Here is a 12340-nt window from a genome sequence, read left to right on the forward strand (position 1 = left end):
GGTGTGAAGACCCAGGAGCACTGGTGCCTGTGGGTGTGAAGACCCAGGAGCAGCGGTGTCTGTGGTTGTGAAGACCCAGGAGCACTGGTGCCTGTGGTTCTGAAGACCCAGGAGCAGCGGTGCCTGTGGTTCTGAAGACCCAGGAGCAGCGGTGCCTGTGGGTGTGAAGACCCAGGAGCACTGGTGCCTGTGGTTGTGAAGACCCAGGAGCACTGGTGCCTGTGGTTGTGAAGACCCAGGAGCACTGGTGCCTGTGGTTGTGAAGACCCAGGAGCACTGGTGCCTGTGGTTGTGAAGACCCAGGGGCACTGGTGCCTGTGGTTGTGAAGACCCAGGAGCACTGGTGCCTGTGGTTGTGAAGACCCAGGGGCACTGGTGCCTGTGGTTGTGAAGACCCAGGAGCAGCGGTGCCTGTGGTTGTGAAGACCCAGGAGCAGCGGTGCCTGTGGGTGTGAAGACCCAGGAGCACTGGTGCCTGTGGGTGTGAAGACCCAGGAGCACTGGTGCCTGTGGGTGTGAAGGCCCAGGAGCACTGGTGCCTGTGGGTGTGAAGACCCAGGAGCACTGGTGCCTGTGGGTGTGAAGACCCAGGAGCACTGGTGTCTGTGGTTGTGAAGACCCAGGGGCACTGGTGTCTGTGGTTGTGAAGACCCAGGGGCACTGGTGTCTGTGGTTGTGAAGACCCAGGAGCAGCGGTGCCTGTGGTTGTGAAGACCCAGGAGCACCGGTGCCTGTGGTTGTGAAGACCCAGGAGCACTGGTGTCTGTGGTTGTGAAGACCCAGGGGCACTGGTGCCTGTGGGTGTGAAGACCCAGGAGCAGCGGTGCCTGTGGTTGTGAAGACCCAGGAGCACTGGTGTCTGTGGTTGTGAAGACCCAGGAGCACTGGTGCCTGTGGTTGTGAAGACCCAGGAGCAGCGGTGCCTGTGGTTGTGAAGACCCAGGGGCACTGGTGCCTGTGGTTGTGAAGACCCAGGAGCACTGGTGCCTGTGGTTGTGAAGACCCAGGAGCACTGGTGCCTGTGGTTGTGAAGACCCAGGAGCACTGGTGCCTGTGGGTGTGAAGACCCAGGGGCACTGGTGTCTGTGGGTGTGAAGACCCAGGAGCAGCGGTGCCTGTGGGTGTGAAGACCCAGGAGCACTGGTGCCTGTGGGTGTGAAGACCCAGGAGCACTGGTGCCTGTGGTTGTGAAGACCCAGGAGCACTGGTGCCTGTGGGTGTGAAGACCCAGGAGCACTGGTGTCTGTGGTTGTGAAGACCCAGGGGCACTGGTGTCTGTGGTTGTGAAGACCCAGGAGCACTGGTGCCTGTGGTTGTGAAGACCCAGGAGCACTGGTGTCTGTGGTTGTGAAGACCCAGGGGCACTGGTGTCTGTGGTTGTGAAGACCCAGGAGCACTGGTGCCTGTGGTTGTGAAGACCCAGGAGCACTGGTGCCTGTGGTTGTGAAGACCCAGGAGCACTGGTGCCTGTGGTTGTGAAGACCCAGGAGCACTGGTGCCTGTGGGTGTGAAGACCCAGGAGCACTGGTGCCTGTGGTTGTGAAGACCCAGGAGCACTGGTGCCTGTGGTTGAGAAGACCGAGGGGCACTGGTGCCTGTGGGTGTGAAGACCCAGGAGCACTGGTGCCTGTGGGTGTGAAGACCCAGGAGCACTGGTGCCTGTGGTTGTGAAGACCCAGGGGCAGCGGTGCCTGTGGTTGTGAAGACCCAGGAGCACTGGTGCCTGTGGGTGTGAAGACCCAGGAGCACTGGTGCCTGTGGTTGTGAAGACCCAGGAGCACTGGTGCCTGTTATTGTGAAGACCCAGGAGCACTGGTGCCTGTTATTGTGAAGACCCAGGAGCACTGGTGCCTGTGGGTGTGAAGACCCAGGAGCACTGGTGCCTGTGGGTGTGAAGACCCAGGAGCACTGGTGCCTGTTATTGTGAAGACCCAGGAGCAGCGGTGCCTGTGGTTGTGAAGACCCAGGAGCAGCGGTGCCTGTGGGTGTGAAGACCCAGGAGCACTGGTGCCTGTGGTTGTGAAGACCCAGGAGCACTGGTGCCTGTGGTTGAGAAGACCGAGGGGCACTGGTGCCTGTGGGTGTGAAGACCCAGGAGCACTGGTGCCTGTGGTTGTGAAGACCCAGGGGCAGCGGTGCCTGTGGTTGTGAAGACCCAGGAGCACTGGTGCCTGTGGGTGTGAAGACCCAGGAGCACTGGTGCCTGTGGTTGTGAAGACCCAGGAGCACTGGTGCCTGTTATTGTGAAGACCCAGGAGCACTGGTGCCTGTTATTGTGAAGACCCAGGAGCACTGGTGCCTGTTATTGTGAAGACCCAGGAGCACTGGTGCCTGTGGGTGTGAAGACCCAGGAGCACTGGTGCCTGTGGGTGTGAAGACCCAGGAGCACTGGTGCCTGTTATTGTGAAGACCCAGGAGCACTGGTGCCTGTGGGTGTGAAGACCCAGGAGCAGCGGTGCCTGTGGTTGTGAAGACCCAGGAGCACTGGTGTCTGTGGTTGTGAAGACCCAGGAGCACTGGTGCCTGTGGTTGTGAAGACCCAGGAGCACTGGTGCCTGTGGTTGTGAAGACCCAGGAGCACTGGTGCCTGTGGTTGTGAAGACCCAGGAGCAGCGGTGCCTGTGGTTGTGAAGACCCAGGAGCAGCGGTGCCTGTGGTTGTGAAGACCCAGGAGCACTGGTGCCTGTGGGTGTGAAGACCCAGGAGCACTGGTGCCTGTGGGTGTGAAGACCCAGGAGCACTGGTGCCTGTGGTTGTGAAGACCCAGGAGCACTGGTGTCTGTGGTTGTGAAGACCCAGGAGCAGCGGTGCCTGTGGTTGTGAAGACCCAGGAGCACTGGTGTCTGTGGTTGTGAAGACCCAGGAGCACTGGTGCCTGTGGTTGTGAAGACCCAGGAGCACTGGTGTCTGTGGTTGTGAAGACCCAGGAGCACTGGTGCCTGTGGTTGTGAAGACCCAGGAGCAGCGGTGCCTGTGGTTGTGAAGACCCAGGAGCAGCGGTGCCTGTGGGTGTGAAGACCCAGGGGCACTGGTGCCTGTGCTTGTGAAGACCAAGGAGCACTGGTGCCTGTGGTTGTGAAGACCCAGGAGCAGCGATGCCTGTGGGTGTTAAGACCCAGGAGCACTGGTGCCTGTGGGTGTGAAGACCCAGGAGCACTGGTGCCTGTGGTTGTGAAGACCCAGGAGCACTGGTGCCTGTGGTTGTGAAGACCCAGGGGCACTGGTGTCTGTGGGTGTGAAGACCCAGGAGCACTGGTGCCTGTGGGTGTGAAGACCCAGGAGCACTGGTGCCTGTGGTTGTGAAGACCCAGGAGCACTGGTGCCTGTGGTTGTGAAGACCCAGGGGCACTGGTGTCTGTGGGTGTGAAGACCCAGGAGCACTGGTGCCTGTGGGTGCGAAGACCTGGAAGAAGAGGTGGGTTGGAGTTTTTGTTTTTTCATTCCTGTGAGTTTTCGATTTTTGGGATTTTCCCTGGGCCAGGTCCGCAGTGGTAAGCAGTTTGGTGGAGTATCCGGATTGCAGAACATTTTCTGGATTCTGGACGACCCCACCACGGATCGGCCCGGTGCGGGATTCCGGAACATTTTCTGGATTCCGGAACTCCGGATTTTTGATGTGCAACCTGTCCACGTTAAATGGTTGGACACTGAGAAATGTAGTGGAACAGAGGGACCTTGGAGTGCAGATACACAGATTCCTGAAGGTAGTAGGCCGGGTAGATAAGATGGTTAAGAAGGCATGCTGAATACTTGCCTTTATTAGCCGAGGCATTGAATATAAGAGCAGGGAGGTTATTATTGAACTGTATAAAACACTGGTTAGGCCACAGCTGGAGTACTGCGTGCAGTTCTGGTCACCACATTACTGGAAAGATGTGATTGTACTGGAAAGGGCACAGAGGAGATTTACGAGAATGTCGCCTGGACTGGATAATTTTAGTATGCAGAAAGATGGGATAGGCTGGGTTTGTTTTCTTTGGAACAGAGGAGGCTGAAGGGAGACCTGATTGAGCTGTATAAAATTATGAGGGGTCTGGATAAAGTGGATAGGAAGGACCTATTTCCCTTAGCAGAGGGATCAACAATCAGGGGCATAGATTTAAAGTAATTGGTAGGAGGTTTAGAGGGGAGTTGAGGGAAACTTTTTTCACCCAGCGGGTTGTGGGGGTCTGGAACTCACTGCCTGAAAGGGTGGTAGAGGCAGACATTTAAAAAGTACTTGGATGTGCACTTGAAGTGTCATAACCTGCAGGGCTACGGACCAAGAGCTGGAAAGTCATCATCATAGGCAGTCCCTCGGAATCGAGGAAGACTTGTTTCCACTCTTAGCATGAATTCTTAGGTGACTGAAGAGTCCAATACAAGAGCCACAGTCTCTGTCACAGGTGGGGCACTCAGTGGTTGAAGGAAAGGGTAGGTGGGGAGCCTGGTTTACAACACGCTCCTTCTGCTACCTGCGCTTGTTTTCTGTATGCTCTAGGCGACAATACTCAAGGTGCTCAGCGCCCTCCCGGATGCACTTCCTCCACTTAGGGCGGTTTTTGGCCAGGGACTCCCAGGTGTCAGTGGGGACGTTGCACTTTATCAGGGAAACTTTGAGGGTGTCCTTGTAGCGTTTCCGCTGCCCACTTTTGCCTCTTTTCCCGTGAAGGAGCTCCGAGTAGAGCGCTTGCTTTGGGAGTCTCGTGTCTGGCATGCGAACAATGTGACCTGCCCAGCGGAGCTGATCGAGTGTGGTCAGTGTTTCGATGCTGGGGATGTTAGCCTGGACGAGGACGCTAATGTTGGTGCGCCTGTCCTCCCAGGGGATTTGTAGGATCTTGCAGAGACATCGTTAGTGATATTTCTCCAGCAACTTGAGGTGTCTGCTGTACACGGTCCATGTCTATGAGCCATACAGGAGGGCGGGTATTACTACAGTCCTGTAGACCATGAGCTTGGTGGCAGTTTTGAGGGCCTGGTCTTCAAACACTCTTTTCCTCAGGCGGCCGAAAGCTGCACTGGCGCACTGGAGGTGGTGCTGGATCTCGTCGTTGATGCCTGGTCTTGTTGATAGGAGGCTTCCGAGGTATGGGAAGTGGTCCACATTGTCCAGGGCCACGCCGTGGATCTTGATGACTGGGGAGCAGTGTTGTGCGGCGAGGACAGGCTGATGGAGGACCTTTGACTTACGGATGTTTAGCGTAAGGCCCATGCTTTCGTACGCCTCAGTAAATATGTTGACTATGTCCTGGAGTTCAGCCTCTGTATGTGCGCAGATGCAGGCATCATCAGGAGGCCAGTGACTCACCTCCTGACTCCCCAAAGCCACTCCACCACCTCCAAAAAAGCACAAGCCAGCAGTGTGATGGAATACTCTCCACTCGCCTGGATGAGCGTAGCTTTCAACAGCACTCAGAAAACTCAAATTATTCAACTTAATCAGCAGCCCATCCACCACCTTCAACATTCCCTCCCTCCACCACCGGCGCACCGTGGCTGCAGTGTGTACCATCTACAAGATGCACTGCAGCAACTCGCCAAGGTTTCTTCGTGAGCATGTGCCCACAGCACTGAACCACTTAGGATTTGGCAGAACGTGAAACTAAATTGGCACTCTCACATACAAGGATGCTAGAGGTAGGGAATGGAAAAAAACATCCCGTTAGTGGAGCAAGGGTGCTCTGGGGAATTGGGCAGAGGCAAACTGTTTGAGACAGAGCCATGCTAGCCCCCCAAACCCACGAGCCCCCCCAAACCCACGACCCCCGTCACCCAGGACAAGGGCAGCAGACGCATGGGAACACCATCACCATCTGCAAGTTCACTTCCAAGTCACACACCATCCTGACTTGGAAATATATCGACCATTCCTTCATCGTCGCTGGGTCACAATCCTGGAACTCCCTCCCTAACAGGAGTGGGAGTACCTTCACCACACGGACTGCAACGGTTCAAGAAGACGGCTCACCACCATCTTCTCAAGGGCAATTAGGGATGGGCAATAAATACTGGACTTGCCCACATCCTGAGAGTGAATAGAAATATAGAAAATAGGAGCAGTAGTAGGCCATTCGGCCCTTCGAGTCTGCCATTCAATATGATCATTCAATATGATCATGGCTGATCCTCTATCTCAACACCATATTCCTGCATTTTCCCCATACCCCTTGATGTCTTTTATGTCTAGAAACCTATCTCCTTCTAAAATAGATTCAATGACTTGGCCTCCACAGCCTTCCGTGGTAGAGAATTCCACAGGTTCACAATCCTCTGTGAAAAAATATAACGAGAAAATTCCGGGTCAAGTTATGACCTTGGGGAGAGGAAGGCAGTGGGGAGGGGGATGAAGTTGGGGGGGGCGGTGTGGCAGACACGGTCTGCCTCCTATTCACAGACGGTTGCTCGGAGTGCTTCCCGCTACCTGTAATGCCTGGTGTCGCGAATCGTCCGGTCACTGGCCAGCTTGTCACTCTCCTGCTGGTTGAACGCATGGTGCCTATAGGGGTCATCGCCAGGATTCAGGAGCCTGCTGGAAAGATAGGCCTGTTCGTCAAAGCCCAGCCATGGGGCTGTCTTGGTTACCTGAAAAACAACGAACTTGCATTTAGATAGCGCCTTTCATGGCCCTCAGGACATCCCAAAACGCTTCTCAGCCAATGAGGTACTTTCTGAAGTGCATCACTGTTGCTGTAATGTATGCACTGTGTGAGCATGCCCACAGGTTTGTAGAGCTGTTGAGCGCCTCAAATTCTGGTTGCACTTCAGTCCCACGCCCCTGATCTTTGGGCACTCTGTGCGGAGGGGAGCGGGCAGGTCAGAAGGCCTCCTCGTAGGACTGCTCCTGGGCATGGCCAAGGGGGCCATCAGCCAGTCCAGGCAGCGGGCGGGTCGATGGGGTAGTTCAGCCCGACTGCCTGCCTCTCTTCTGCAGTTACATCCGAGCCAGGGTGTCCCTGGAGATGGAGCATGCGGTGTTCACCGGTACGCTTGCGGCCTTCCGCGAGAGGTGGGTGCAGGACTGGAGTGTATCATCAAATTTTAATTTGATCAAATAATGTAAAAAGTTTAATTGGTTTAATTTGTCAGTTTAATGTCCCTTTTCAGGGGGCGGGGGGCACTTGGATTATAGTTTTCACTAAAAATAGTTGTAGAGCTGTTGAGTTGCGAGTGGCTTAGCAAGTCACGTGATGTTCACAAGACTCAATAAAATCCCAGCCAGTTGGGTTTGGGGTATCGACGATGAGGCAGGTGGTTGTGAGCCTGGTGGATGAACTGGAAATGTGTCGTGTGATTGTTAAACCTTTGCTAATAAACCAATGTGTTGCTATAAGAACATAATAAGAAATAGGAGCAGGAGTACCCTCGAACCTGCTCCGCCATTTAATACAATCATGGCTGATCTGATCATGGACTCGGGTCCACTTCCTTGCCCGCTCCCCAGAACCCCTTATTCCCTTGCTATGAATTCTTAAGCAAAGAACCCATGGAACAAATACATTACAGTTGCCAACTGTGGTTGGGATGCATCATTACTAGGCCTCCCACCTCCAATCGCCCCACCCGCTCAAACTGCCTCGTTATAACTAGTCAATGAAAGTGCTCAAAGGAAATGAAACTAAAAACACAATTGTTGATAATGGCCCGTTGATTTTTCTCCTGGGGTGCCTGCAATGCTGTCCTACAGATGAACCTTCAATTCCTGGAGATCCAGAAGAATCCTGGAGGGATGGCAACCCTGATGCTGTGATGTGCGGAAACACAGCAGACAAGTTACGCACAGCAAGATCCCACAAACACAAGTGACCAGATTGTCTGGTTCTTTTTTTTAAAGTGATGTTGGTCAAAGGATAAATATTGGCCCTGGACAGATAAAGGGAGCAGTTATAAAAGGAAAGGGAGATTAGTCAGGCGATGGATTGTGCCTCAATCAAGATGACTGCCAAGTGACCTGCTCCCGAGTCTTTGGTCCCTGCCACCTTCGTCATGTGACTCAGCTCTGGTTGTTGCTCCATCAGCCTGGCTTACCCTCGCAATGTGGCTCCCATTCTGCAGGCAAGTGGCCACTCTGCTAGAGGTTTAGACCAGACCAAGATCAGCCAAGGTCTCGAAACAGCCCTGAATATATGAACTGGCCCGGTTAAATCTGATTAATTATCCTACTCTCAGAAAGATCTCGAGGGCAGGGAGCAATCACAAGGCCAACGGAAGGCAACGTTAATGTAACTTTAAATCTCAGCTAACTTTTAACTATTCTGGGAAACTGAATAAACAGCCGTGTAAAATAATCAGGGCGGTATACTGACATTGTCACAACGGCCAAAACAACGTCTGAAATCCGCAATCCTTGGGACGGAATCCGTAGCCCGATTTCGGACCTCGCCGATCCTCCGCTCCTTGCTGTCCGCCGAAATGTCCGGTTTTCGGGCAATTCCAGTTTTCAGAATTCCGGATTTGGGACGTTGCACCTGCATCATGTAGAATTTGCAGCATTCGGCCAAACTGGTCTGTAACCTCCTCCAGCCCCACAACCCTCCGAGATCTTTGCTTTCCACCAACTCTGTCCTCTGGTGCATCCCACACTCCCATCGCCCCACCATCGACAGCCGTGCTTCAGCTGCCTAGGCCTCAGGTTCTGGGACCGTCTCCCTGAACATCTCCGCCTCTTCCTCCTCCTTCAAGAGACTTGTTGAAGCTCAGCTCTTTGACCAAGCCTTTGGTCACCTGCCCTAATGTTTCTTTCTTTTCGGGAGAGATTCCCACTACCCTGCGTGTGAAAACGTGCTTCCTGGAAAGGCCACAGTCCTGTGCCTGTATTAATGATGAGTTCAAGTATGGGGTCAAAATTGCTTGGAGATTTATTAAAGATTAAATGGATCAACAAATTCACGGCCAACACCGGGATTACTTAAAGCCCGGCTGCATCAGAACAGCCACTCCCAGCTCAACATTAGCAAGAAAGACAGACTGGCATTTATATAGCACCTTTCACAACCTCAGGATGTCCCAAAGTACTTTACAGCCAATGAAGTACTTAGGAAACATGCTAGCCAATCTGCACATAGAAGATCTCACAAGCAGCAATGTGATAATGACCAGTTATTGTGCTTTTTTAGCAATGTTGGTTGAGGGATGAATATTGGCCAAGACACCAGGGAGAACTCCCCTGCTCTTATTCGAAATAGTGCCGGGAGATCTTTTACGTCCACCCAAGAGGACACATGGGGCCTCGGTTTAACGTCTCATCTGAAAGACGGCACCTCCGGCAGTGCAGCACTCCCTCAACACTGCACTGCGGTGTTAGCCTAGATTTTTGTGGATTTAAGTCCCTGGAGTGGGACTGGAACTCACAGCCTTCTGACTCAGAGGCGAGAGTGCTACCCACTGAGCCACGGCTAAGGGTGGTGCCAAATGGCCCTCCTCGTCTGCACCTCCCATGTTGATCATGGTGAGATTGTAAAGCCAGCGTATATTTTCCTCAACAATTATTCCAGCACTCCACCGCTCTCAGTCTGAATCTACCACATCCTACAGCCCATCCATCAGGATCTTAGCGTAAAGAACTCACGTCCTGGCCAATATTTATCCCTCAACCTACATCACTAAAAGACAAATGATCATTGCTATTTGGGAGGAACCATCCTTTATACAAATTGGCTGCTGCGTTTCCCACATTACAACAGTGACTATACTCCAAAAGTACTTCACTGGCTGTAAAGCGTTTTGTGATGTACTGAGGTGGTGAAATGCGCTATATAAAGGCAAGCCTTTCGTTTCAATCTTGACCCTTGAAATGAATAACACTCTCTTATTAAAAAAAAGGCAAATCAGTTCCCACCGGTCGAGCAGGATATTTTATTGGAAACATACTCGGAAAAGCATTGAATTTGGAACATGTTTTACTGGAAACCAAATCAGATTCGCTCCTCATGTTGAAGGGAGATAAATCTGAGTGGATTAGGTGGAACAGCCTCCTGCCATCAAACTCTAGATTTAAAAAAAATTTCCAAGCAAATATTTTCCCTCTGTAATGGTCTTGGCAGGAAAGTTGTCTGATTTCACTAACTGACTCACTGACATACATAATACATCTCATTAGATGTAAAAATACACAGTGTTAAAAATGTATACAGTTCACCTAGACACTCTAGCGCTCTCTCTCTCTTGTTTGCTCTGTTCTCATTCTCTCGTTCTCTCACTCTTTTGTTATCTCTCTCTTGTTCTGTCTGGTGTACGGTTCTCTCAAACTCACGCTTCAAACACTCGTTTTTGCTCTCAGTCTCTGATTCATTCTCTCTCCCTCCCGCTCGGTCACTCTGACTCCTGTTCTCTCTTTGTTTTGTCTCAAATAAAGCAATGTGACTGAGTACTGTAGACTAAGTGTGACCTTAGTTTCTTTATTCTGACTCCAGAGTGGTGGTACAGCATGGGAGGACTGTGCTCCCAAGGGATGCTGGGATCCCTTGGGACTCCAACAGATGCGCCCTCTGGTGGCGGTAGAATCTGGTTACAAGGTGTTGCATACATAACATCACTCCCCCCACCCACCCCCAAAGTCAATGGTACACTTATTTACAGGGTGAGACGATCTGGGGCTTTCCGCTCCCTAGTCCATCGTCTCGGTACAAACACAGGTGCAGGTGAATTGGTTGGGCCTTCGCTGGGCTGCTGGGCAGCTGGCCTTGCTGGGCTGCTGGGGATGATGAGTTCAGCTTCGTGGTCAACTGTGACATCGGTTGCCACTTGTGTGTGTATCGGAGGATCGAAGTTGGTGGTGTCCTCTTCAGGTTGCTCGTGGCTGTCTGTGAATCGCAGTTTGGTTTGGTCCAAATGCTTTCTGCAAGTTAGTCCATTTGCAAGTTTGACCTCAAACACCTTACTCCCTTCTTTAGCTACGACAGTGCCAGCAAGCCGTTTGGGACCATGTCCATAATTGAGTACAAATACAGGATCATTGACTGCAATATTGCGTGACAAATTTGCGCAATCATGGTACATGCTTTGTTGATGCTGCCTGCCCTCGACATGATCATGGAGATCAGGGTGGACTAGAGAGAGCCTTGTTTTGAGCGTCCTTTTCATGAGCAGCTCGGTTGGGGGAACCCCGGTGAGCGAGTGGGGTCTAGTGTGGTAGCTGAGCAGGACTTTGGACAGGCGGGTCTGCAAGGAGCCTTCAGAAATGCATTTCAAGCTTTGCTTGATGGTTTGGACTGCCCGTTCTGCCTGGCCATTAGATGCGGGCTTGAACGGGGCAGATGTGACGTGTTTGATCCCATTGCGGGTCATGAATTCCTTGAATTCAGCGCTGGTGAAGCACGACCTATTGTCGCTAACAAGGACATCAGGCAGGCCGTGCATGGCAAACATGGCTCGTAGCTTTCGATGGTGGTAGTGGACGTGCTTACAGACATTATTACACACTCAGTCCATTTTGAATAAGCATCTACAACAACCAAAAACATTTTGCCTAGAAACGGGCCCGCAAAGTCAATGTGCATCCTAGACCACGGTTTGGAGGTCCATGACCACAAACTTAGCGGTGCCTCTCTGGATGCATTGCTCAGTTGAGAGCAAGTGTTGCATTAGCGCACGCAAGACTCCAAATCTGAGTCGATGCCGGGCCACACATTGGATCTGGCTATAGCTTTCATTATTACTATGCCTAGGTGGGTTCTGTGTATGAACGTTTCCCTGCCTTTCTTAGGCAAAACCACGTGATTACCCCACGAAAGGACATTTCGTCTTTGCGCTGCTGGAACGGCTTGATCTCTTTATGCATCTACGTTGGGATGCTGGACCAGCTCCCATGAAGGACACAGTTTTTTTTACAAGGGACAGTAAAGGATCCTGGCTGGTCCAGGTCCTGATCTGGCGGGCCGTAACGGGTGACTTTTCGTTTTCAAATGCATCCATCATCAAGAGCAAGTCTGCAGGCTGTGCCATTTCCACCCCGGTGGTGGGCAATGGTAGCCGACTGAGAGCATCAGCGCAGTTCTCTGTGCCTGGTCTGTAGCGAATTACATTGTTATATGCAGACAGCGTGAGCACCCATCTTTGGATACGAGCAAAGACATTGGTATTAATACCTTTGCTCTCTGAGAATAGCGATATGAGCGGCTTATGATCAGCTTCTAACTCAAACTTGAGACCAAACAGATACTGGTGCATTTTTTCACCCATAAACGCATGTCAGAGCTTCTTTTTCAATCATGCTGTAGGCCCTTTCGGCCTTGGACAAACTCCTGGACGAATACGCGACCGGTTGCAATGTTCTCAATTCATTTGCTTGTTGTAACACACATTCGACCCCGTACGAAGATGCATCGCAAGCTAGCACTAAACGTTTACATGGGTTATACAG

At 52.1% G+C, this 12340-nt stretch overlaps 1 protein-coding gene across 2 annotated transcripts in view; it reads right to left on the reverse strand.

Annotated features, from left to right (window-relative positions):
* The window catches only part of galnt16 (UDP-N-acetyl-alpha-D-galactosamine:polypeptide N-acetylgalactosaminyltransferase 16), a 193185-nt gene that overhangs the window by 123720 nt on the left and 57125 nt on the right, over nt 1-12340 (reverse strand). For both annotated transcript variants that reach the window (XM_070878734.1, XM_070878733.1), the window contains exon 2: nt 6404-6564. In XM_070878734.1, the coding sequence (XP_070734835.1) occupies nt 6404-6564 (161 nt within the window). The remainder of the gene's footprint in view (nt 1-6403; nt 6565-12340) is intronic.

The sequence above is a fragment of the Pristiophorus japonicus genome, chromosome 4 (genome assembly GCF_044704955.1).
Source record: "Pristiophorus japonicus isolate sPriJap1 chromosome 4, sPriJap1.hap1, whole genome shotgun sequence".
Lineage (NCBI taxonomy): Eukaryota > Metazoa > Chordata > Chondrichthyes > Pristiophoridae > Pristiophorus > Pristiophorus japonicus.